At 40.1% G+C, this 20,731-nt stretch overlaps 2 protein-coding genes across 2 annotated transcripts; one reads left to right on the forward strand and one right to left on the reverse strand.

Moving 5' to 3' along the window:
* Positions 1–742: 742 nt before the first annotated feature.
* rprml (reprimo-like) lies at positions 743–3,312 on the reverse strand. The gene has a single exon (XM_038704824.1). The coding sequence runs from the start codon at positions 2,137–2,139 to the stop codon at positions 1,804–1,806; it is 336 nt and encodes a 111-aa protein (XP_038560752.1). The 5' UTR covers positions 2,140–3,312; the 3' UTR covers positions 743–1,803.
* Positions 3,313–8,262: 4,950 nt separating this feature from the next.
* On the forward strand, positions 8,263–19,091 carry LOC119892793 (integrin beta-3-like). Its single transcript, XM_038704825.1, has 15 exons — positions 8,263–8,453; positions 9,484–9,569; positions 9,909–10,113; positions 10,370–10,622; positions 10,757–10,919; positions 11,053–11,214; positions 11,328–11,423; positions 11,519–11,608; positions 11,729–11,863; positions 11,946–12,375; positions 15,899–16,121; positions 16,530–16,630; positions 16,770–16,895; positions 17,180–17,346; positions 17,483–19,091. Exons 1-15 carry the CDS (start codon positions 8,318–8,320, stop codon positions 17,546–17,548), a joined length of 2,439 nt encoding a protein of 812 aa, XP_038560753.1. The 5' UTR covers positions 8,263–8,317; the 3' UTR covers positions 17,549–19,091.
* The last annotated feature ends 1,640 nt before the right edge of the window (positions 19,092–20,731 follow it).

Genomic DNA, 20,731 nt, shown 5'->3' on the forward strand with positions numbered 1-20,731 from the left:
ACTTTCTGATGGCACAAAAGAAAAAGGATGAACTTCTCTGGATGTCATGCTTAAACTCTTGAGGTGCAGTGGGGGCTGCTGGGAAGTTAAGTGGTCAGGGTGAGGCCAAATGTTTTTTGATTGCAGCTGTATGGTCACTCTTCAGAGCGATCAGATTAAATACTATGAAGCCAATATGAGCTCGGCCTGTTGTCTATAAGATGGATAACTCTGCCTGGCCTCTCATTGCCTCTCTATATAAAGCTGCAATAAATGTCACACTGCTTTTACTGAGTACCTAACTATTAAGTGTGATTGTGCAATGTGATCTTCAAACATTTTTATGTTCATTTTAAGCTATAACTGTGTACAATATAGTTTTCTGTGTAATTTCTCCTTCCTATTAAAGTGTGTGATGGAAATTTGATATTTTACTGTGTTTACTGTTTCACCCTGCATGCTTCATCAGAATAGACCAGTGTTTCACTGTGTGGTATTTGATTATTTTATTATGTTACAGCTAGGTGAAGTTTTCCATGGGAAAGATGCTCGTTAGAGAGTTTTCTTATCAGACTGTCCTTGATAGGCCTTCATCTCAGGACAGCTGGTCCCTACTCCCTTCCTCCCTTGGATAGCTGCGTATTACCCTTACAGTATAAAGTCACCTGTTTCTTCACTGGCTGTTTGTCTTACACTCTGCAGACTGTTTGGCACTCTGTATGTTTGTCTGACCCTTTGCAAAGAATAAAACCCTTAAAAGACGTCTGGATTGGAATCTTTATTTCAGAAGACTCACTAAAGGACAAATTTACATTACAAGTGCAACTACTATTGTGTGTTTAATATTTTCACTTAATGCTTCATCTTGTGCAGTAAAGATCATATCAGTCTGATGTGATTTGAGTTTAAAATTAAAAAGTAAAATAATACGTGGTTCTTTAGAGATTCGGTATAGTAATAATTCAGTTCTAAGTAAAAATACTTACACAATATTTTGGGGAAAATATTTCTCTGAAAAAAATATTTTTTTATAAAAAATATTGATAATGCACACTGAAATGAATGTATCATGGTAATTAACAGATGACAAAGCTTAATATGGTCATTTCAATGTTTTAATTTCATGCCGCAATTTCAAGTTTTTTGGTACAAAATAATTCATGCAGCATCAGTGATTTCAAAAGTGCAAAACTGGTCCAAAAATCACTTAACAGATCAATTAGCGAGCATGCCAAACAGGTCCAGAATCACCCCATAAAGCTATGAAGGAGTTTGTTGAAAAACGTGCAAGATTTCATTTATAGTGTAATTACCAAACGAGACCAAGAAAAATACTTTGTATAGAGAATACCACATATCCAACACGTCCAGTACACCGGCAGACGTGTAACTATAAGAATTCACAATCATGCTCTTTGACAGTTTTAAAAACATTCACTAACAACCATTTTAAATTTACAAAAATAAAACAACAAAACCAAAAAAATGAGGTAACAGCTTGTAAACATTTTCGTCACTTTGTTCAAGTTGGCAACATTTAATTCACTCATAAGATTCAAGATATCTGCCCATGTGTAAACAATTGCCCGTGTTTTACGCATAAACTTTACGCACAAACATTGGTCACTGAACTACTTTCCTGTAGTCGTTTTTTTTTTCAGAAGGAAATATGACGTTTTTGCATATCTTTCCTCACTATGACACAGACAGGGCGTCTTTAAGAAGTACATGCAGATGCAGATTTTGACCTGCTGTAGGAAACGGGCATCAGATCCTCATACCGGATCTCCGCCCCAGTTTTTCACAGCACCTACTTTCCATGCTCTAGCTGAGCCCAATCATGACCGTCTCCACGTCTTTGGAGGGTCTCCGTTCCTTCACCAGGAAGTTAATCATGCTCTCCGATTTGATCATTAGGTTGCACCCGAGGAAAAATATACCGAACACGACGGTGAGCGACAACACGCACAGCACCGCGATTTGCACCACACGCATGACGAAGAGTTTGCGCTCGTCTTGCACCAGCACCAGGGACCCTCCGCCGTCGCCGGTCACCACGTTGTCGGTGTCATTGCCAGCGTATGTCGCCAGAGTCCCAGCGAGGGTCTGACTCCCGTTAAACAGCGCGCCCTGGGTCACGTCGAAGAAGGAGACGTTCATGTTTCCTTGCGGTTTATCAGCAAAGTGACGCGCGACTCCACTTGACAGATACACAGTCTCACCACAGAACCTGGACTCCAAGCAACAGTTTGCGTCATGTGACTGTTCAGACAAAAATAAGCGGAAGAAAACCAAAAACAACGCTTTTTAAAGTCCAGTTCTACAGGGAAACATCGAGTTTTGCCACAGCGTCAGTGCGTAATAACCACATCCACATCGCTGGACTTTAGCTCCAGTCAAACGGCGTCGCACCAGGTGCAGCCAAAAGTAAGTTTCTTCAACTCAGAGTACACGCTTTTCTGACCTTCAGTGTCTTAGACAACGCGCAAGGTGCAAAACGTGTTTCCCTTTAATAAGAGACAGTCCCTTTGCGCCCGTGCTCGCCTGCGAATGCTTCTTTTGTGCCAAGTCTCTGGTGCGTTTTAAAGTGATGATGAGTTCCCCGTGGACCACACCACCACTCCTCACCAGGGGAGGTACTCAGATGGCCTCAGATAATGCGCTGCCCCTCTGGTGTACAAAAAAGAGAAAGAAAGAAAGAAATAGTTCTTGGCATTCAGTCTACTTATAATTTCCCTTCTGAATACTGGTTCCACTGGAGTACACATGGGATCTGTTTTTAACTAAAACTAAAAACATCACGCATCAATAACGCCTGAAAGCCTCACCAATATTGATTCAGACATAAACTGACTTTGAAGGCTTCTCATAAAAGTGTTGAAAATCATTTAAAACCTAAAAAAAGGCTTTCAGTTCCATTAGAATCAAAATGAGGATTGTCATCTGCAACTTTGAAAGGCATTTATAGAATTTTATGCCTGTTGCTGAGGAAACTATCACAGTAAATTATAGGCTTTGAGAGAGAGACCAATATAGGCACAGCGAGCTCTAACTGAGAAATGAAGACATGAATTAATAAACTATGATTGCACCATGGCAAATATTTATCAGAAATATTGACTCCCCTGCTTTCACGCTGCCTGCTGTTTCTGTTCCTAGGCAGCGGCTGAAATGAAACCCCTGATCATCAGACAACTCTCTCTTTTTATTGGAAAGGGTTATTCAAATCTCACTTTGCCAAGTGCCTGGGACACCAACTTACTAAGGTGGAGATGAAACCCAAGCAAAGTAAAGAAATATGAGCCTTTGGGACAGCACGTTTCAGTGCAAATATAACATTTGATGAATTAAGTGAAAAGTTTCAAATCATTAATGATTCTTAATACAATAAAAGAGTTTTCTTCTATCTTCGTGAACATAGTGTTATTCTACCTCAACACTCATCCCCTTCTACATGCAAAGTGTGAGTATGTGTAAAGTGTGTATTGACAGGCATTTGTGGACAAAATGTGTTAATATGTATGTGCTAGTATTTACCTTTGAATTACCTTTTGTTATTGGTTTACATTACCTAATATTATCTCTGTGGATGTCTACCCATCAACCAATAAATCATTAGACTGTAAAGAAATAGCAATGAGTTTGGGTTGAATTGCTCAAAAGAATATAGTATATGTCCCTCTCAAGGCCAGCAGTTCATTTGTCATTTTGGCATTCTACATGTAATTTAAAAAATGACTCAAAATGGTTTTATTGTTAGATTACTTTTAAATATTTAAGCTGGTTTCCATCCATACATCAAAGTCTAAATTTTTGCAAGATTCTCCCTTTTTCTGCTTTCTACTAAACATCAACACAGATACAGTTATGTGATGGATGGGTACTTGGCCAGCAGGAGGAGAAAGGACCCTTAGAATTTCTGAAATTAGGTACTATAACCAAATTAGAAATTATTGCTGACTGGGCGCTAATTTAATACACTGCCAAAAGATTATAGCTGCTGCAAAAGCTACAGCAATCTTTCCCTATTTTATCATAATCCCTCACTTCTGCTTATATTGATGTGAAATTGAACAGTTGCAGTGCGATAAACTTCAACAGGTTAATAAAAACTTCCTCACACACATTGAAACGCCCCCCCCCCCCTAAGACTTGTAAGCCTGTCAAATTAATCTGCTGTTTGTCTAAAAACCAGGGCCATGAAATTCAATTTGGGATGCTCCTGATGTCTGGGTAAGCAGCTTTCAGCCAACTGACAAGCATGTGTACAAACAATGATTAGCATCCACAAATACCTTTCATAAACCTGGAGGTGGTTTACTTTCAGTTTATTTATTAATGACTGATAACAGAAGAACAAGGAGTATTTTGGTGTACAATAAGATCAAATAATCTCATTAGCCTTTGGATTTGGTTGCTGCAAATTAATTGGAAGCATGTAAATCAGCTCTGCGAAATTTGATTCTGTTCTATTATTCATTGCAGTGTGATTATGGAAAGTAGCTTGTACTTACACTTCATCTCTCTGTCAATATGTAAATCTTCTGCTGCAGTTGAAACCCAACAATTCCTCTTTGAGGCTTTAAAGTACAAAACTTAAAAGAATTTACAAATGAGGAGAAAGTGGTAGCAAAGTCAATGGGGAGGAAACGTCAATGAACATGTTGCTCTTTTGAATTACTTATGAACATCTTTTGAAAATTTGTCATGTCACTATTAAATGTCTTTCAAGAAGTTATGCCCTTTAAAATCTTCACAAACTTAAGAACCTGTTGCTGATTTATAACTTCACACTCTTCGGCGGACCGGACTTGCTGTGAATGCCAGACATTTCAGTGATGTCCCGGTGTCCAACCAGGGCTTATTGTTCATATAACTGTATATGAAGATATATTCATATGAGGATGCTTATAGACATGAATGTGAGTGTCTGACTTGTTCCTAAGCAACAGTAGACCTGTGAGTCCAGTGACAGATGGTTGGTGAAGTTATTTTAGTTTAGAGGAGAAGGAGAAGGAGAAGGAGAGGGAGGGAGCGATGAGGTGCCTGGACGGAGGAAAGAGGGGGAAACGTCTTAACATGAGGGAATTGGCAGCCTAGCAACACAATAAGTGAAGACATCCCTAGCAACAAGGAGGTGGTGTTTGACCCCATCCGCCCCCCTGCTCCTTACCCCTCATCATTTTTGTTTGTGGTGCTGCTGCCAAAGGGCCTGACATGACTCAAGACTCAAAATGGACACGCCCTTTTAAGACGTTCCGCCCCAGAGGGAACAGACTTTCCTCACAGGGAAGATGCCCCTTTATTAGCTGATCAAAGCACCCAAAGCTCTGCGAGGAAGCCACTGTGTCCCTGTGGGCTGGAGAGTGAGAGTGTGTGCAATTAAATGCCAGGGAACACCACGGTGAGTACAGTGTGCATTAAAAAAGTACGTTTTAGAAAATAAATATGGACAGACCAGGTACCACGAGACGCAGGGAAAGTGTTACAGGCCATGTTTTGATCTTGAGGAGTTAGCCACCTTTGGGACTTTTAATCATGCAGAGGTAAATGCAGTCATTAATTACACACTGATACAGATTTCAGGGACGCAGCACCACAGCAGAATGGTGCCCCACATCAACCCCACACTAAGCAACCATCAGTCATTAAAGTTATTTTAAGGAGATAATGACTTCATTGCTTTGGTTTGCACGGATGTAGACTCTCTGTGTGTGTGTGTGTGTGTGTGTGTGTGTGTGAGTGTGTGGGAGCGCGTATTCCCAGTGCAACTACTGCGTCCTGTTCGTTTGAATGGCTGGTGAAAATCTGTTTGTTTGAAACACAGATTACAGATTTCATGAATCTAATTGAAGCAATTCCTGCACTGTCTCTCCTGTGCATACATCTTATTCACTCCACCATCCGCTACCCATTAACCTCATTTCCATTTAGACACATCTCACCATCTCAGCAAAGCAGGCTACCATGATCTGCCTGTCTTTTCTGTCCCTTTATTTGCCATTTTCAACCAGTTTGTCATCTTTGTTCCTACAATAAACGATAGACTTCCCACAGTTCTGAGGTCTGGATGCACTTTTATAAAAAAAAGAAATGCCCTCATGCATTCCATCCAACATATGTCCTCACTTCTAACTTTATTTATTTGTACTTTCTCCTCATATAAGCTGTCACCGTCATGTATGCTGCAGATCCAGAATGTGTGCTAGAGGAGGAAGAGGCAGATCAGATAGCAAAGCGTCACAACACAAACACAAACTTCTCCTCCGGGTCACATTTCATAAGCCGGCCAAACCTTCACCTTAGAAAAACTCATATCCCTCCACCCGCCAGTTAACTCAGTGAAGTCAGTTGTGGTTAACCAAACACTGATTCTGTCTGAGAGCGATTGCTTTTTGATATTGGCTCTCTGTGATGCTGTTCTCAGACTCAGTGAAAAGCTTAAAGGGCTCCACATGGATCTGTAACACAGGTCAGGGCCCTTCAATCCCCCTTTCCTCCTCCAGCACCATCTCCTTGCTTCTTGTTCAGTCTTAATTGGCTGCCATCTGACCCAGTCTCTGTCTTTTTACTCAGGACAACTGGTGCTATGCTCTTCCCAAAATGCCAATCATCGGTGGGGGTGGTGGCCACAAAAGGCTTTGGGGCCAATAGATCCAAATCAGTCAATACTGGGGAGGTGGTTTGATTGCCCACATGCACCCTTCACCCACACTTAGAGCTTAATGCCTGCAGAAAAGTTGACTATTACAGCTTTTCTACTTATTTCTCTATTTCTTTCATTTCTTCTAGCGGCAATTCTTGTACACGGGTGGCAGTAACTTAGCAACCAGCTAAGAGAATAAGAGCAAGGCCCAGGAATAAAGATTCAATAATGGACAAGTGTGCAGATAAGAAGCATTGTCAGCGTCTACAGGCCTCACCACAAACACACCACCGCCACCACACACTTCCCAAAGTTCAGTTCTGTAGGGCAGTCTTAGCTTTTATTCCATATTCTGACTCTTTTTCTTTTTCTTTCTTCATTTGTTTGTTTGTTTGTTTTAGAAGCTGGCACATTTCCGCATGCTCCCTCATTCAGTGGAATGGGGGAAGGTTTTCTGCAGGAAATGTTGCTTTAGTTGTATTTATCTTGTTTCCTGCACATTACAACACCCTCACGTACCCATCCATCATCCTGCCCTGACACTACTGACAGCACTGCTGTTCATACCCGATACTTTAATAACTTTAATTTGGAACAATTCTTAATTTGGCCTAATTTGGGTTGAATAAACATATTTTGTTAAATGTTGCCATGGTGTGTCTCCCTTTTTATTGTGGCCACTTGAGCCAGATCAAAACACTTCTATATATAAGTTTTCCCACTAGGGGTCATTCTACAACAACTCCACTTGCTGGCTACTTCAAGCTCGAGTCCAATTATTCCACTTTTGCTTTACATTACAAGCACATTTTGTGCCGAAAACATTGCAACATGCAAAGTGTTTGTACAGGATGCAAGTCATTTTATTTTTTTGTGAAATATTGTCTGTGTATTGTGAGAGGAGCACTGTGGTAGTAATTTCAAATAAACTGTATCCTTAATATGAACTACATGCAAAGCAGCAGTCTATCTTGCCAAACACCTCTGTGCAGTGTGCAGGTGTCCAAAATGTTGCTTATCTCCAGTATTTAATCACAAGTCTACATTTAATCAAGTTCAAAATTTCAGTCTAACACTACAGATCCAGTGCCATATAATTCTAACCATATATGACTTTTTAGGTAATATGCCCATTAGTGTTGATGCCACTATTTTCCACAATGCAACTCACAATGGAAAAGGAGGGGTTGTTCATAGCTGGGAAAAGGTGAGAATTTGCAGTGGTGCAAATGGTCTTTTTATTGTGACAAGGCGTTCAAAATGTTCAGTTTGATTTACCATATATCATTTCATAAAAAAAAAAATAGCCTACTATTGTTTTTTGCAAACTAACACAAAAATAGTGCCAAGTTGTGCACATACTGTACTTATAGTGTTATTACAGAAAAACACTCCTGGCTAATTTTAAGATTAGCAGAGTTACAGAGAGACCTAAAAAATCTGCCCATGTATCCACAATAGCTGTTAAAATTGTGAAACAGAGTGAATGCAGCTTGTCAGTTACTCCACTAGTTTTTTGTCTCAACTTATCTTAAATCATTCAGAAACGAGTGTCAACATGCCATAAACGTAGCTGCTCCTCCATGCTGGGAGGGTGGGGGGGGGGGGGGGGTTAATGTAGGAGGAAAGTTGTATGACCCAACCACGGACAGGGCGAAACGCGCGTTTAGTCAAGAATGAGGAAAGGCGTTCATGTTGCGTGAACAAGCCCACAGGGACTATATACAACTAATGTCAAGTCGGCTCTGTTACTCCTCAGCCATGGGAACCTTTTTAGACCGTCCAGTGATACTGTTTCTCTTTTTGTCATCGGCATCAAACGTTTTTGGTAAGAAGTTTTATTCCTTGAACTACTTTGAAAAGTTTCACCTGATTAAGCATCCAGAGGATATTTACTCCCCTTTACTTCTAGAGAATGTTTGAAGTTACCGCATACTGTTAATAGTCATAGTAAACTGTATTGATGATCATATTATTCTTAAACGCAAAACAGAATAATTCACTGCTGACTTGAATGGAGCGATAGCCCACTTTTAGTTGGAGCCTAATTGAGCTACTCCGTCAGAGCTTTCGCCACCTTCCCTTATAAGGGAGTGAAACAATTCAGGATGTGTTTCCCTAAAACGAAGTGACCAGGGGTCCTCCACAGGATCTCCGGGTCTCCTCAGCAAAATCGATAAGTTTCATTATCAGGAAATAGCCTACGTACCTTATTTACGGGTTTTCATAAGGGTAACTTAAAAAAATGAACTAAATTAACTAAACACTATGACGGACTTTCTATACTGTCTACACCATCAGACTTAATAGTTCAAGTAGCCTAGTGCAACTGAAAAGCCATACACCATGCGGTGCTTTCAGTTCAGTCTTCAAATCCATCGGTTGTGTGTTGTGTTTACTTCAGCGGCACTTGACTAGGCTATACCACTTTATTTTGGAGTTCATATGATTTCAGGCGGTTATTCAAGAGTCAAAGTAAATCTATACATTCAAATTACTCATGCAAATTTTTACACATCGAACACTTTTTACAGAGGTAAATTAACATTTTGACTTCTATGTTTAACTCTAGTGAGCCACGCCCATAGGCCATACATAATGACAAATAGAAAATGTTTGGATTGAATTGGTGCAATTTGTTTACATGGTTAAATAACTCTCATAATGAGGATTAGCATCAGTAATGGGTAAACTGAAGGGTAAACTGAAGGGTGACTTCATTAAGCACTTAAATGTTTGCACACTACTCTTGTGAAAGACGCTGGCTGTGATATCTGCATTTGAGGAAATTAAACTCATTTTGTGATGTGTGTGGAAATGTATTTTGAGTTACATTTCTGCTGGTGTGGTTATCACAGGTTCCAACATCTGCACATCACGAGGAGTTACTACTTGTCAACAGTGCTTGGCTGTTCACCCCAGCTGTGCATGGTGCTCTCAGGAGGTAAAAACACCAGGTGCCCACATCCACAGTGGCTAGTCTCCTCCCATTTATCACTTAGCACAGCAAGTTACAACAGAGACATAGTTTCGCAACAGCATTCTTCTTGTTGTCATCTTCTGATGATTGTTCTTTATCATGCGAATACACTGTAGCCTCTGAACTTTCAAAAATGGGGAAAATGGGTGTTGGAATCAGGGCTCCTTTACTTGGGAGATACCTGAGCCTGCCTTTGGGTGGATAAATCAGCATTATAGGCTGATTAATAATAATAATAATTAATTGATTTTCTTTTATGGAATTCTACTTAATTGCTTAACAGATCAGGTGTGGTTGTTTCAGGAGTTTGGGAAAGGGGGATCCAGCGCATCCCACTGCGACCTGAAGGAGAATCTGCTGAATGGAGGGTGCAGTAAGGCGAATTTGGAGTTTCCCACCAGCACCCTGACTATTCAGGCGGATGCGCCACTCAGCGACAAGGCCTCGGGGTCTGCTGATGACATCACTCAGATAAAGCCTCAGAAACTCCGTATGACACTAAGACCAGGTACTTTTACAGCCAACCAGACATCGTCTATAAATAGTAAGACCAGATACATGCATTGGTACCGTTGAGATACCAGACACCAAAGACCATTACCACTGTCATACATGCACCAGTTCTGGTCCATTTTAAACAGTGATTTCTATATTTCATTATAATTTAATCTTTTTCATTTGAAAGAAAGAAAAATGTTTTTGGACACCACCTGATATCATTCAATCTGCCATGTACTCTTCCATCTCTGCTCCTCCCCTCCCAGGTGATGCTAAGCGTTTCACGGTGTCAGTGAAACGGGTGGCAGATTACCCAGTGGACCTCTACTATCTGATGGATCTTTCATATTCAATGAAGGACGACTTGGCTCGCCTTCGCACCTTGGGCAATGAGCTTGCTGAGGCAATGGGCCGCACCACAAGCAACCTGCGAATGGGGTTTGGAGCCTTTGTGGACAAGACCACGTCCCCTTACATGTACATGTATCCGCCAGAGGCAGTGAAGAACCCTTGCTATGGGTAAGTTATTGATGGTGTTACATTTGAGAAGGAGAAAGAGCCGGGTAGAAGATTCTGAGATTCGGATCTGGTGTTTTAAAATTGATTTTTCTCCTTCACTGATTCACTCCCATCCACCAATTCAATTTATGCAGAATTAGCACTAATTGCCAGGCTCAATTCGGATTCAAGCATGTGCTGTCACTGACGGACAAAGTGGCTCGCTTCACTGAGGAGGTGAAGAAACAGCAGGTGTCTAGAAATAGAGATGCTCCGGAGGGTGGATTTGATGCTGTCATGCAGGCTGTTGTGTGCAAGGTATGAAAATGTAATCATATACAGATACATATTCACATGCTCACCGATTTGCAAAAACTGAGTGCGTGCATACTTCCAGTACAGTTTAGTCTTTCCTTTGCTTCATATTTAATTATGTGTCCATCATCATTAGGAGAAGATTGGCTGGCGTCCAGATGCCTCACACCTTCTGGTGTTCACCACTGACGCCGTAACTCACACCGCTCTAGATGGACGTTTAGCTGGAATTGTCCAGCCCAATGATGGACAATGTTACCTTGATAATGACAACCTTTACAACAAATCTACCGTGCTGGTAAAGGCACACATTTAAGGACATCAGTCAATCTCAGTGGCTTTTAATAGTTTTTGGAGTTGTTGAACAGAACCTGCTTCCACTGAAAACAACTTGCACCCTGTGTCTTCCAGGACTATCCCTCCTTGGCGCTTATGACAGAGAAAATGTCTGAAAACAACATAAATTTAATTTTTGCTGTGACCAGCTATGTGGTGTCGCTCTACAAGGTATACAAACTGCACTTGTGTCACAGCATGGATTTTTTTAAGTTGTTGAACACAAAAACTGTCTCATCACCTTGCTGTCATGTCTGTGTCCCCAGGAGTACAGTCAGCTCATTCCAGGAACCGTGGTAGGAACACTGTCAGATGACTCTGGGAATGTTATTCAGCTAATTGAGGAGGCTTATGCGGTAAGGATTTCCTAAACTTAGGACAACAAGTAGATCATGCTGATTGATGTTATCTGTTTCATCTGTATAACAGTATGATACAACTGCTTAACCTCTGATAAATAACTATATTTTGAGCAGAACATCCGCTCTAAATTGGAGCTGGAGCTACTGGACGTCCCAGAAGAGTTGAATCTCCTCTTCAATGCCACTTGCCTAAAAGGAGAGGTCATCCCGGGACTCAAGTCCTGCTCTAACCTCAAGATTGGAGACACAGTGAGTATCAGTTGAGATGCTGACATGCACATCTGGTATCTACACATACAGACTGTCACAGAGACATTTAATTCCTCTTCAGGTGTCATTTAGCGTGGAGGCTCAGTTACGTGGCTGCCCTAAAGAAAAGAGCCGCACTTTTACCATTAAACCTCTAGGCTTCAAGGATTCCCTGGAGGTCACGGTGGATTTTGCCTGTAGTTGCGACTGTGCGGCAAGGGCTGAAACCAACAGCTCCTTCTGTAGCAACGGCAACGGGACCCATGAGTGCGGTGTGTGTCAGTGTCACCAGGGTCGTCTGGGCCCGCGATGTGAGTGCTCAGCGGAGGACTACACTCCGTCTGCTGATGAAAACTGCATCCCGAAGCCAGGCAGCCCAATCTGCAATGGGAGAGGCAACTGTTTGTGTGGACAGTGCTCCTGCCATGCAAATGAGTTTGGTCAGGTGTGGGGCAAATATTGCGAATGTGACAACTTCAACTGCTTGCGCTTCAAAGGGGCACTGTGCTCTGGTGAGTAGATACACTCCTTTCTGTCAGGATCTCCCTGTTAGTTCTCTCTGCTGAAGCACTTAATGGATCTGACAGCAATGAAACACAAAACAAGTTAGGCACATAAAACTAAAACTATCTGCGTGTTTATATATCACTAAAGGTAAATGTGCTTATTTGTAATTTGGTGAATTTCTTTTTGTAATTTGGGTGAAGCCACTCTTTATTTTATGTCAGCGTTAGCAGGAAGGATGAAGTTGCCCCTCCCTCCCTTTTCCCTGCTCTGAGGCGTCATCTGACTTTACTGGAATGTACTCTGTTTTCTTCCAGTCACTCTCAGTCTGTAAACACACCTTATTCAGTGTACATAGTGCTCTGATACTAAGCTTGACATGTCAAAAATCCACAGCCTTTTCAAAATGAATGTGCAATTATTTGCTTGCTTAGAAAGGACGTGTAAATAATTGCATAAGTTAGCTGTTCAGCATAAACAGTAATGCTTACCAATGACCAAGTTTCTGTGGTTTTCTAGCAGTGCAGCATAAGGCGGTCTCATTCCCTATTACAAGTCTGCACAGCTCAGTGCACACTTACTCAATCAGAGTGATGAAACTTTAATAGGCTTTGTCATTGGGTAATTTAATGTATCGTCAGTTTGGGCCTGTGATTGTAAAGAGGGGGCTGAGCAATAGCAGAATGGGAAACTGCTCTTTTATCTTTATGTACATTAAGCAGAGCAAACATACTCTAGTGTGCATACTAACTCTGATTCAAAGGGAAATAAGTGTCTCATGTTTAACACATCCTGGTCTTTGAAAGGGGAAACCCTCTCCAAACCAAACTGGAGTATTACTCAACTTGCGAACATAGCTGTATGTTTTCTATTGCTCTGGAGGAGCTTTGCCAAGTTCAAGGAAATAACAAGAGTGATGTCACAAGAGTATCTCCCTTTTGGAATTTGACACCAAAAAATTTTAGCAGAAATCCTGTGTTACAAGCAACAACAATGAGTTTGAAAAACATGTGTTTATCAAGCAAGGAGGATCTAATTAATATATGCTATCAAGCTGCATTATGGGAATACTAGGAACCAGCATTTTGGAAGCTAGAAGTCAGGATATCTTAGTATTGATTTTGATCATTCTTTTTTATCTGTCTATTGTAATACACCAGTGTAAAAGTGCAATGCTAAATTTAAAAGTGCACTTTTCCCATAAAATAAATGACTACATTTGTAGTACTTTTATCCAAAGCACTTTAAACAATTTTGGCTGCTCATTCACGCACACACTCACACAGGCAGCAAGCTACCATGCAGGGTGCTGGCCTAATTGTGAGCAATTTTCCTGCCCAAGGACACTTTGACATGTTGTGGGTATCGAACCTCCAACCTTGTGATCACTGGATTACCCGTTCTCCCTTCTGAGTTAAAAATTCCATACACTTTCCAATGAACTACTTAAAGTTACATTCAGGAGATGGCTGTAATTTGACAGTCCAGCCCCCTGTGGGTGCACCAAAGAGAAGACAGAAGGTCATGCGTGTGTTGGCAAGCTGATGTCTTTCTTAAGCAAGACAAGAAACAGGTATTAAAGCTCCAGTGTTGACACTGAAAGCTTGAACGCAGACACTCCACCTACCAGCCCACCCATGCACCTACACACACAAAGCCATAACTGATGTAAGACAGCCCACAGAGCTCAATTTGGGACCGCTAAGTTGTTGCGTCTCAGTAGAGTCATGTCGTTGTTGTACGAGCGTCCTTCAGTCCCAGCTCAATTGGAGCTACTGCGACCCAGGGCTCCAAAAAACTCCATCTATGTGATTCCCTGTGGCTGTGTATTTCTTCCTCTGCTAAGGGATTGTGGGACCCGCGCCAAGGCGCAGGAGTCAGCAAGCATAGCCCCAGGGCCCATAAATATGAGGGGAGAGAGAACAGGAAAGTTTACATTCCACTGTTGGCAATTTGCCCAACGTTTTTTCTCTCGAGTCTCCCCACAGCACTGATTCTGTCCCTTCTTGTCCTCCAGCAGGGTAATGCTCTGTTTTACTCTTCTGTCTTTATCCCTGTTTTTGTCCTTTTATCATGTCTCTCATGTTAACCTTCTCTAAGACCCACACATTTGATTAATGGCTATGCCGGATTACTGTGCAGTCTCACAGAGAGTAGGGTGGTCAAAACCTAAAACTCCCTTCTGTGTGTGTGAATCAACTTTACAAGTAATAAGAACAACACTAAGTATTCCCTCTTGTCGAGTTTAAGGGCTGTACACTGCAAAAAATATCCATTGTTACAATGACAATGTAGTCTTGACAAAAAAAAAAATGTTTTTCAACAGTTCTCTCTGTTATGTTGTCGACAGAGTAAGCGTGATGAATGAATGCTTTGTGAGACCATTAACTATTAACCAGTGACAACATGTGATCCCATCATAGCTATACACACAATTAAAAGAGAAGCCGCTTGACAGAGTGGAGGTGGGGAATTGTTTCCACAAGTTTACAGCGACAGATGATTTCTTTTGAGCTTTAGAATTAAGGACCCTTGACCAGTCACTCCCTCAGTCTGATCCAGCTGGGCTGTGACTCATTCACTTTGTTGTTAGTCATCCAGACTAACAGCCAAATCCTGTTTGGTTTTGTGCAAAGAATGCTGTAGTCTCTGAGGCCCTGCTGTTATTTCCAATGTAGTTTAATGTCCTGATGCGGGGTGTCTGCAAATCAGCAAATCTTCTGTCAGGAAATGATTGCGTCACTGTAACACTGTTCCTTCAACGACATGGCTTTTGTGCTTTCAACACTTCAGTAGAGTCTTAAGTGTTTGTGTGTGCCAGCCTGCAATGAGATGGGGAATCATTTCCTTGGTCAGAATCGGATGATTAAGAGGTCAGCATAATGTCACTTGCTGAGTAAGATTAGATTTAAAAACAATTACTTCCCAAGTTATTGTGTTGTAAAGACAAACAGAGCTGTATATAAAGCTTACTAGTACTCGTAAAAGTAATTAATTTAACTACTTTTGCATTACCCACTTGAAGTACCATCGTTTTAAAATGCAGCCTATTGCTATGTGTTTTTAATAAACCAGTTAATGTATCAATAAAGTTTAAGTTCACCAACTATTAACAAAATAAGCAGCATTCTAATTTTAAAAAGTAACAAACACCCTATAAGTACACCAATAACACATTAGTAACACATTACACCTAATACTAATTACATGGTTGGAGGATCTACAAACACACACACAAAGGTACACTTGCCTAAGCTTGCAACACATGGACAACTAACAACTCTAAAGACCACACACACACACACACACACACACACACACACACACACTCAGTGATTCATTTTGCAATTGTGTAATTTGTATTTCATAGTGTTGTTTGCCCAGCCCCACCCATGTGATTATAGAGAGAAATTGACTTAATATGAATTAAGATGTAACATTGGATTATACATATTTGATCTGAATTTAAATAATTTATATTTTCAGGGACTATGATAACATTAACCTCCTCATCCTTTCTGATTCTTTCAGATCATGGGAAGTGTAGCTGTGGGTTCTGCCAGTGTGATGCTGGCTGGAAAGGAGAAAACTGTAACTGCAGCACACGCATAGACACCTGCATGTCCAGCATCGGCCTGCTGTGCAGCGGCCGGGGTAACTGCGAGTGTGGGGTTTGTCAGTGCACACAGCCTGGTGCCTACGGATCTACCTGTGAGAAATGCCCCACCTGTCCTGATTCCTGCACTATAAAAAAGTAAGTTCCTAACTTAGTGTTTGATTCGACAAAAGAGAGGAGGGAATGGACAAAAAACAAATAAATAGACTTTCACAGTAACTAAACAAAAATTACACAGATAGCTAATGTGAATTAAGTCTTATCTCCTAGACTCTGCAACATTCATGTTTTAGACAGAACTAACATTTTAAAGCCTTAGCAGTTGTAGGGCTTAAAACGGTAAGTTCGTCCTGATGGCAGCGTAATAGGAAAGGCCATGGGTTTTTATTTCCTTTGTCAACTTTTTATCCAAAGTTGATATTTAGGCTTGAGAGTGATGTGATCACCATCATATAAAAGGTCAACAGGTCACCACAATTTTTAGTCAATCAATAGTATACACGCTATGTATTGTGTAAAGGAAACTGTATGGGACTCTGCTTGCAGGGAGTGTGTTGAGTGTCGGCACTTCAAGAGAGGACGGTACACTGAAGACAACAGCTGCAGTAGAATCTGCAAAGATGAAATAAAACTAGTGGATGAACTGGGTAAGAACGCTTCCATCTTTAACGTCCTTACTATATAGAGTGATCTTGAGTGTTGTGATAATGATTACTGTTGTTTTCCTGTTCCTGGATCCTTGAAACATTCATTATGACTCCCAAAATATCCATCTTTATCCCCCAGTTTTACATGACAAAGATGGGAATGCAGTGAATTGCTCTTACAAAGATGAAAATGACTGCGTGGAGCACTTCCAGTATTACGAAGATGAAAGTGGCAAATCCATTCTGCTTGTGGTAAAAGAGCCAGGTACTGTAAGATCGTGTGTGTATGCATGTGTGACGTTTCAACTGCCAGAGCATTGTAATTTAGGTACATTAGGACAGTATAGTGTGAAAAACACATCATCAGCCAGTGAACCCCAGCTATCTGCCACACCACAGAAACTCAGACACATGGTGGTGTTGATGTACTGAATCACGTTGGAGTGTCTGATGCTGACAGTATGCTCCACTGTTTTACAAACATCATGGAAACCAACGTTGGAAATCAGTTCTCTTCCTCTCTGCCACTCTTCCTGTCTCGTCTTTCAGAGTGTCCTCAGGGTCCAGACATCTTGGTGGTGCTCTTGGCGGTGGTTGGAGCCATTCTGCTACTGGGCCTTGTTGGCCTTCTCATCTGGAAGCTGCTGGTCACCATCCACGATCGCAGAGAGTTCGCCAAGTTTGAGGAGGAGAGAGCCAAAGCCAAATGGGATACGGTGAGAAATAATTCAAATTAAAACACTAACTGCACATACTAACAGCTTCCCATTCAGGGGTAAGTCTAAACTTCAAAAAGTTGAATAACACTGTGGGACTGAATTGAACAGCATTTCCTCCGTTTTAATTTCCCAGGCTCACAATCCTTTGTATAAAGGAGCCACCTCCACCTTCACCAATGTAGCATACAGAGTCAACTAACGACTAAATACAATGAGAAAACTCAGGGTCAACGACAGAGATGCATTGTAGTAGCAGAGAGATGGATGGGAAGAAGATCCTTTACACTGTCAGGTGACCGGCTACTGTAGCTGAAAAGTAGTTAATGCTGTCAACAACATCATTTTGTAAAAATAACTAAAACTGTTAATGCAAGTCACAGATGATTGCCTGCTGTTATGCTTGTTGATTTTTCACTGTGTCATGCCTACAGACTGCACTAAATACTATACAATCAGAAAGGAGTTAATTAACATAAAGAACTACACTGTCAGTTTACCGTACGAGGAATTGCTGCTTTGTGGTATTTTTAGGAGGCTTTCCTATTTGTTGTTCAAGATTCTTTAGTATTGCTTTTTAGTTTTGCTCATGTTTTAAAGTAGAAATAGGAATCACTATCATCTAAAAAAAATACATTAATGAATGGACATTTTGTGGTCCTCTTCAGTGTTGTTTACCATGTTTGATGTATTATTTACACCTAAGCCTTGTGTTTTGAAAATGTTATTTGCTCTTTCAGAGCGAAGTTCCCTTTTTCCTAAATAGAAATGGGCAATTCCAAACAAATCACAGCAAAGTTTATCGATAAACGTAAAATGTGTACTATAGAATTTTTATAAATTATTAAAACACGCTAAAAGGGGTGTTAAGTACCTGAACGATAACTTTTTTCTATTACAAATTTAATTGTAGTAATGAGATGAGAATGCAGCACTCTGCTGAGTTACAGTAAAAAGGAGTAAAACTTTTTAACTACAGCATCTAGGCTGACTTGGTTTACAGTGATTTTTGTGGACTATATTGTTTTTGAAATGCATTTCAGCAATGTTACTTTATAAATACTTTGACATGTTCCTTTATCTCTGCATCATCACCTGTTTTTGTTTTCTTTGTTTTTTTATTGTTCATTTTGTTTGTAAATTTGTTTGAAACAATTATGGCCTGCCCTGCCGTTGCTGAAATGTAAATTGTTTGATTTATTTCAATATTCTCTTAAGCCATACTGTGTTACACTGAAATGGAATTATTTTTATTTGTGTATATGGGCAGATTTGATTGCACATCAAATTATATTGGCCATAATGCCCTGCAATTGTTAATAAGAAACCAACATGATCTTTTGTAACTTCTATATGGGAGAAAAGACTTTAAGTTCATTGTATAGATAGTATTTCTGCAACAAGATGCCTGGGCTTTTGCTCTCTCAGTTTGTTGTAGGGAATGCTTTAAGATTCATTTTACCTGACTTGACCAACTTTTGTGTGATGCTTTACATTTGGGTTCTTTAAACAAATGTCAAAACTGCTTTTACCCTTTATTAAGATCAGACTTAAAAATACCTAAAAGAAAGTTTTTTTTGAGATTCATATTTCTGAAATCAAACAATGAGTTGTCTAAAATCTCTGAAATAGAAATACTTATCTAACTCTTTTCTTTATTCACTTTGTGTGACATTGGTTGGCATTACATTTTGGATGAACATTATAATAAATATCACAGATGCCCTGTGTGATTTTATTGAGAAGCTGAATGTTGCATTCTGTCTCCCAGCTTCATTCAGTAAAAAAGCTAGCTACAGAAACACTATGAAAATATCTAAATGTAAATGTAAAAGTAATGAAATCATTACACTAAACAGAGAGATTATTTTCTCAAAAAACGTTCTAATTTAGTGCCGGAGAGGAGGAGAGATTGGAACTTTAATCAAACACTGCACAAAATCTTTTGCTTTCACATAACACAATTTACACATTGTTCATTTACGCAGGGTTCAACATAAATGTTAAATACTGACTTGAGTGGATACTCTGACATTTTTTATTTATCTCTTATTTTATTCAGAAATGTCACAGATGTATCATGAAAGAAATAATCAAAGATTAGCTATGTTCTTACATTCAATTCAATATTCACTAGTTCAGTATATGTAAGCGTTACTAATCAAATGAATGTCAGTGTGCATGGGCAGGAAATTCATTTGACCACATTTTATCACCACTTAAGTCTCAGAATATTTCCTGTAGCATGGCCATGTGATCAAACCTCAGTAGTTATTTTACCAGTAAGTCTAATTTTGCACTTACCCTTTACATCCCACAACATATCTCTGACACAATTGCCTGTTCACAACAGCCTAATCCAGTTACAGTGGATTATATCAAGTTGTTTTAGTATACAGTTTGTTGGTAATTTACCTTGGAAATAAAAAAGAGCATTCATTAGGACTGTCTATGCTAACTTCCCTATAAGCCAACATTAAGTAAAACAAGTAACACTACAGCAACTATGTGGAGTCTATTACTGGTACTGCTTGTGTGGTTATCTGTACATCCATATGCTCATATTTTTTATAAACATGTGCATCATTTGTAATGGATAATATCAATGCAGATCTTGGGGAAACTACCATAAATGTTTAATGCCTCTTAAAGTTAACATAGGGTTCACTGTTACATACTGTTCTAACGTGTTTGATCATTGGTATGTAACATCCTTGCTGTCTTCTGCAGAACATCCAAGTAGCTACATCATTATGAGTCAGAGCTCATTCCAGATGTTGAGTACCTCCTGACAGAAACTGTTGAGTACCTCCTGACTTGAAACTCATCATAACAAACAGCTGGTCAACTAATCAGTGTTCTCAAGCTAGTAAATAACATTTTAGGGTTGATCTTGCAGCATGCAAAAGCTATAATTTGTGAAAGTAATATTGTAACTTACATTTGACTGGTCTTTGTCAAAGTATGTATCGGTAAATCTACATCTTGGCTTAAGAGATGAAGTTGTTAAATAGGCTAGTTGCTGTAGGCTATGTACATAGCATAGACTGTGGCTACCAGGGTGCGAGAAAAAGGCTAATGTGCTAGGGTGGAACCTCTGCATTTGTGAATCAGGAAACAAAACTCAATCCACAAATGCATAATGAATGAATCTGAATTTTTAACATCACAAGTAATACATGAGAAACTGTTTTTTGTCTGTCTGTTTGTTAGGACTGGTAAACATTTTAATGTACTACTAATGAGTTAATCGTTGACCCTAAACGTCCATCCAGGCATTCTCATCGTTCATGTGGGCGGGTTTCGTGTTTCTTCCAGTGAACCACAAGAGAGACAATCGTGGCATATGTCTCCCTCTAGTGTATAGGCCTGAGCACTGCCCTAA

Source organism: Micropterus salmoides, unplaced genomic scaffold (genome assembly GCF_014851395.1).
Source record: "Micropterus salmoides isolate LMB-PRFRI ecotype aquatic unplaced genomic scaffold, ASM1485139v1 Ms_hic_scaffold_10, whole genome shotgun sequence".
Classification (NCBI taxonomy): domain Eukaryota; kingdom Metazoa; phylum Chordata; class Actinopteri; order Centrarchiformes; family Centrarchidae; genus Micropterus; species Micropterus salmoides.

Excerpts from the sequence above, each read along its gene's own strand:
- LOC119892793 (XM_038704825.1), top strand. The coding sequence starts at position 8,318 with ATGTTGCGTGAACAAGCCCACAGGGACTATATACAACTAATGTCAAGT. Across the intron at positions 10,114-10,369 it reads CCGTATGACACTAAGACCAG|GTGATGCTAAGCGTTTCACG; the intron begins GTACTTTTACAG and ends CTCCCCTCCCAG. Across the intron at positions 17,347-17,482 it reads CCAAAGCCAAATGGGATACG|GCTCACAATCCTTTGTATAA; the intron begins GTGAGAAATAAT and ends TTAATTTCCCAG.
- rprml (XM_038704824.1), bottom strand. The coding sequence starts at position 2,139 with ATGAACGTCTCCTTCTTCGACGTGACCCAGGGCGCGCTGTTTAACGGG.